The 6,000-nt window shown below is 54.6% G+C and overlaps 1 protein-coding gene across 1 annotated transcript in view; it reads left to right on the top strand.

Moving 5' to 3' along the window:
• The first annotated feature begins 439 nt into the window (after positions 1-439).
• Positions 440-6,000, top strand: part of SYT17 (synaptotagmin 17) — a 34,644-nt gene continuing 29,083 nt past the window's right edge. The window contains exons 1-3 of the mRNA XM_053992098.1: positions 440-517; positions 3,777-3,794; positions 5,086-5,234. Coding sequence (XP_053848073.1) covers positions 503-517; positions 3,777-3,794; positions 5,086-5,234 — 182 coding nt within the window. The 5' untranslated portion in view covers positions 440-502. The remainder of the gene's footprint in view (positions 518-3,776; positions 3,795-5,085; positions 5,235-6,000) is intronic.

Raw genomic sequence — 6,000 nt, 5'->3', positions numbered from 1 at the left:
ACAACCGCATCTGTCTTGAAACTCAGGTGTGTCCTCTCATCCAGCGAACTCTTCGCGGGAAAGCGCTGCTGTGAAATCGCTTTATCAGCCACGGCCACCGCTCGCACCTGCCCAGCCGTCCCTCGCCTCCACCGGCACCTCCCGCGCCGTGTCCCGGGGGCCAGGAGGGGTTCGCGTCCCTGAATTTCCGCGCGGGGCCCTCTGGAGGTCAGTGTTCGCCCGCGCTGCGGCGGACCTGTTGCGGGCCCGCGGAGGCTCCGCGGGCAGGGCCGGGCCGGGCGGGAGCCGCCCGCCCGCTCGGAGCGCCGGCCCCGCGCCCGCCGCCCGCCCCATCGCCCGCGGGGGCGGCGGGGCCCCGCGCTGCCGGTGCCTGCGCGGCCGCGGAGCCGCCGCTGCCCGCGGGGCCGGCCCCGTCCCCCCGCCCGGGGCGGTGCCGCGCTGCGGCGCGGGTGGGGCCGCGCGGCGGGAGGTGCCGTGCGCGCCCGCGGAGCCCCGCGGAGCCATGGCGTACATCCAGGTGCGTGCGGAGCGGGGCGGCGGCGCGGCGGGCCGGGGGTGATCCCCGGGGGACGGGAGGGGGGGGTCTCTGGGGCGGCTGCGGGACGGGCGCGGTGCCGCGGCGGGGCCCCCCCCCCCGTGCTCCGTGCCCGGTGCAGGTGCGCAACTTCGGGTTAAGTTCTGGGGAGGAGTTCCCGGAGGCGACAGCAGCCCCCGGCGAGGGGCCGAGCGGGGCCGGCAGCTGTTGCTAGCGAGACACCGGGGCAGGAGAGGATCCCCGCGGGGTTGGCGAGCAGCCCTCGGGCCTCTCTTTGCTGGGGGAGCGGGATGGCCCCGGGGACGAGGAAGCCCGTCCCGATCCCGCACAAGGACTTATTGGAGAGAGGAGGATGCTGAACCCCGCGGGCAGACCGAGATGCGATGGGCCGCCCCAGCCGGGGCACGGTCCGGCGGGTGGGGGGCACCGGCGCAGCCCGGGGCACCGGCGCCCTGGGCTGCGGGGAGCCCCGGGCTGCGCCGTGATGGATGGGCTCTCCCAGCTTTGTGGGGCTGAATTCTTGTCGGGCTGGCTCAGACCCTGAGCGACCCCCGAGCCGCCCGCTTCCCAGCCATTGCCCCGAGCGCAGCTGCCCAGTTCGCGATGAACCCGAGCTGGGGGGACATCTCCGGGCGGGCGGGCGCTGGTACAGACCCCGCTACCGACGCCAGCCGTGCCCCCCGTCCCGCGGGGCCGTGTCCGCTCCGCCCGCCCCGCCGTGCCCCCCGCGGTCCCCTCCCGCTCGGGGTTGAGCCCGGCGGATGGGAGCGGGGATGCTGAGGGAGCTGTCCCCGGAGTCGTGCTGGAGCAGCCGCGGGTGGACCCCGCCCGAGATGTCCTGCGAGGCTCGGGGCTCCCGGCGCCCCCCGGCTCAGTGGGGTCTCGAGTGGGGCCGGGCAGGCCTCCAGCAGCACGGCCGTCGGGGCCCGTGGGTACAAGGGGGGGTGTACCGGGGTGCGGAGCAGGGCATCAGCAACGCCCCGTTATCCCCACACCGGCGTCTCAGTCATGGTGGGATGGTGGGAGATGTGCGGCTGAGGGGACCGCACTGTCCCCAGGCTGCGGTGTCCACTGCCGATGGAGCTTGTGAGCCTTTCCCGGGGTGTAACTGCGGGGGCAAAATGCGCTCTGTGACCAGCGAGGACCCCACCCTGCTGCAGCATCCCTGGGGGTACTTCCACGGTGGTTTGTTGTCACTGCTCTGAGGACCTGGCTGGGATTGGCGGCTCTGCTGACCTGGAGCAGGTAACCCCCACCCAGGGGCCCTGCAGCAGGTTGTGGAGATGGAGCCCTGCCCCCAGCCTCGCCCTTGATGAGGGTTCACTCGTGGCTGGAGACTCCCATCTGGCTTGTTCTCTGCTCGGCCAATTGGGATGACGTGGCAGAGCATGATGGTGCCTCCCTGGCCCTGGAGACTGAGCCGTTCTCCAGGGGTTGCTGAGCACATCGCAGCTGCTGTGCTCCCGGGGATCCCCCAGCGCCAGCCCGCTGCTGCAGCCTTCCCCAGCCCCTGTCGCTCCGCAGCCCTGCCCCTCGTGCCTGGTGCCAGCGAGGTGGGTGAACAGGTGGTCGTGTTTGCTTTCCTTTCGTGGGCCCCTGCATTTCAGCCCTGCATGGTGCTGTTGACTTGTTTACCTCTTCAGCACTACCATACTCAGTTCTTATCCCTGCCCTCCCGTTTGGGGTGGCCGCAGGCTCACTCTGTCTCGGTACTGTGGGATGGCTGTGTGCCCTCGGGGCTGGTGGCACACAGGGTGCCGTGACCGATGGTGGCCAGGAGGGCTGTTGGCTGTGAGCCGCCGTGTCCCTGTGGGCCGTTTGGAAAAGCCCTCTCTTTGCGTGACATGTGCTCGGCGTTGGATGGCGTGGCACCGGTCCAGCCGCTTTGTTTTAGAGCGATTTAAATATCCTCCTTGCAGCTCTGCTAAACCACTGGAGCTTTGGCTGCAACTTTGCATTAATAAGGAATGATAAAGCCCTTTTAACCATTTAGCATTTTCTTAAACAGTTGGCCCATGGGCATCTGTAATCAGATGTCTTGTCTCATTGCGCCACAGCTCTTCTAGTCTTTTAACTGCTCCCAACAAGGGGTGGCTTTTTTGACAAGCACTGGCTTCCAAGAAGTTTAAAAGGAAGGCTTGCCCCAAATGTGGTCCATGGCAGAGTTCTTGGAACTAAAGGCAACTTCTGCATGTCAGCTTCTTCAGAAAAGGCTGCTCGTGCCATGTCATGAGTGTAAAGCTAGGAACCAGTTTCTACATTTAGAAGAGTAGGATTGAGTTTTTTGTGTTTTTTTTTTTGTATTGCTTTGTTCTGTGGTTTTGTATTGGTTTGGGTTTTGTTTATTTTTTTTTAGGAATTCCCACTATACAAAGACAGCCGGGACAAATAAGAAACTTTTAGACATGGTCAAGGGAATGCAATAGCTAAGACATTTCAGCAGGTATCGGAAATGCTAGTGAGTCTCCAAAGGAAATGAGTCCATTTTATATATATATATATATATATATATATATATATTTATATTTATAAAATGTTTGGCTTTGTGAATTAAAAAACGGTTTGTGATGCCTTCTTCCTTTGCTGTAGATTTTCTCTGTGGCTTGGGGGAGGGGGGCTGCAGTGCAGATTTTTGAAAGGGAGTGTGGGAATCAAACCTTTAACTTCTATCTTTTGTGTTCTTCAAGTTATATCTGAGGATGAGGCTGAAGGTGCCCAGAGATGTGTATGCAATGGAGAGTATTCAGTTTGTACCCTTACCTAGAAATGTTTTTTTAATGAGTTGGCATTGGAACTCCATTGATATGGGCTGAATGTGGAGAAAAGCCTTTTTTTTCCACTGAAAAAATTTGGATATGGTTTGCTGTCAGCAGCGAGTAGTTGCTGCAATTACAGGCAGGTTACTAAAGAAAACAAAATAAGTGGTTGCATGTGATACCCATTAGCAAGAAGCAATGAGCAGGATTTTCATGCTTCAGAATGGGTTTGGGAGTTTTGCTTGTGGGAAGGGAGGAGCAAGAGGAGCTTTGTAGGGAAGGATTGGAAATGGCAGAAGCCAATGCCCAGTCAGACCTCTCCCTCCTCTAACATCTACAAGGTACTGTCTTGCCAGAAATTCAAACTCATCCCAGACTGGGGCGTGTCATGGCAGAAAATTTAAAGTTGTTTGAGCATTGCTAACTTGTTTTTGTCTTTTTCATTTTGTTCCCCTTTGCTTCATCCTGGATGTCTAAAAGGACAGTTGGAACCAATAAATGAGGTGAGTTAATCTGATGATTCACTCCCCACTCTGTCTCCTTGCTCCATCCTGAGGGGATTGTCTCGTGTTTTCTGACTCTTTACTGATGTCCTAGATATAAGTAATGCACTGCATTTTGGGCTAGTAATTTTTTGGTTTGCAGTGCCCAGATTTTGTTTATGGAAAAAAGAAAAAATGTGTTTTACTGTAGCAAAAAGCCATGTTCCTGTTAAATCTTCTCTGCAGATCAGGTTCCTCTGAGGAAACCCCTCCGCATGGTCCACACTCATGAATGCTGCAAATGTCTCGAGTATTTTGGGGAGATAACTATGGAGAATCTCTCATACACTTTATTTGTTCCGTTTCTCAGGAGCATTTCAAGGTCACATAGAGCTGTAAAGCAGTTTCACCCTGGGTGCAGGTGCTGTGCCCTTGCAGCTGCTGGTCTCCCACCGTGCCCACAGAGCAGTGCCCTTGTGCTGCTTAATGAGCCCTCTCATGAACGGCAGAAGTTGGGGCTGCTGTGCGTGGGAAATGAGCTGAGTTTTGGCTATCTGCTCCTCTCAAAGCAGAGCTTTAAAGTGGGGGGAAGGCTGGGGGGGTGGCATGGAAATGGGGCCACAGGGTGCTGCCGCTCCGACGGGGAGCTGACACAGCACTGGTACAAGTGGTGCTGCCAGTGCCACCACAGAAACCTAAGAAATGAGAGACTTTTCTGGGTCAACTACTCTTCTAAAAATATCGTTGAAGGTTCTTCATTAAATTAATCATGGTAGCAGAGCAGAAGCATGAGGATAGTGTGCTCTGGCTAATCCATTTTAGTGGTGAGTTTGTTGGGCTGTAATGCTCCATGTGCATGGATTGTACAAATATTACTGGTACATCTACAGGGATGAAGTGTGTTCACATTGCTGTGTTAATTAAATTGATGCTTTCACTTACCTCCTGGTTTTAATTCCTTCTGTTGTCTATTTGCTGATCTATTAGATTGTTGATGTGTGTGGAGGAATATGCATGTTTCCACTCCAGCATATTGCTGTGCCATAGTGCTTTGTAAATCACCCTCTTGCCAACCTACATAATAATACATTGCTACCAGAGAGGAAAATACCTGCAGAGAATGCTTATTTTCCTGCCTTGTTATGGCATCAGTGGGGTTGGGCTGGTAACTGCATAGCACTTATCTGTTGGTATAGATGAAATAAATACAGTTCTTAATGTTCTGTTGCAGAAACACAAACACAGCTGAGTGTTTTTTCTCAATAGCTATTGATGGGTTGTAATCTTGTACTTTGGTTTGCAATGGCTCCAGGGTCTGCTCGCTCGGATCTCGGATCTCTTGCTGTGCCGGTGGACCTGCAGGAATTGTTGTCAGAAGTGTTTTGACTGTAGCTGTTGTCAAACAAATGAAGATGAAGTTGAAATCCTGGGACCTTTCCCTGCTCAAACTCCAGCCTGGCTGTAAGTTTAGATGCATGATTTCCTAGCTGTAACCAAGGAGTGACTGCTCAGCTGTGATGAGAGTATTGATACGAATTGCAATGGGACATTCAGAGGATGCCACTTAGCAGGAACCTCCTGAGGGTGGGAATGCAGGCTACTCCTGGCATGGTGAAAAAGGGCAGCTCTGTTAACTCAAATAGCAAGGTTAGTCTAAAAACTGTTTCTGATGGGTAAGACAGAAATTGTTTTGTAAGCTGGCATAACAAGGATAACTGGTTTAGCTGTGCCCCCTTCTCTAAAGATGCCTTTCCTCCTCAGTCCTATTTCCTCTTCAAATGGACCAACCCTTTGGAGCACTTCAACTTGGCTGAAATGCTGATGAGATTGTTTAGAAATACTTTCTTATCCTAGCATGAAGGTGGTTATCATTTATGCAGATGAAAGGCATAGCTGCTACGTGCTCTGAAGGGGAAATTCATTTAAAGTTTCATTTAGCAGGACTTGATCTCCTGCATCACTGTAGTACTCTTCAGAATTTCTCCTCAAATCATTAGAGAACCACAGCACCGGGTCTTATCTGGAGCTTTGATTAGTATGTTTGCAAATCCACTACAAAGTCAGTCAGTGAAGTCTTCCCTCTTTTACTCCCTCTCAGAAAGGAATCTGCAGCACAGAGGTGACCCTGTGGAGGCAATAGTGAAACCAAGAAGGGAGCAGAGCTCTCTGGTGGTTTAGTGGCTGCCTTGTCAGCTGGGCTGGGCTTTGTGGAGCAGACCATTTGATG

The sequence above is a fragment of the Vidua macroura genome, chromosome 16 (assembly GCF_024509145.1).
Source record: "Vidua macroura isolate BioBank_ID:100142 chromosome 16, ASM2450914v1, whole genome shotgun sequence".
NCBI lineage: Eukaryota > Metazoa > Chordata > Aves > Passeriformes > Viduidae > Vidua > Vidua macroura.
This window is presented reverse-complemented; position numbering and strand designations above follow the sequence as displayed.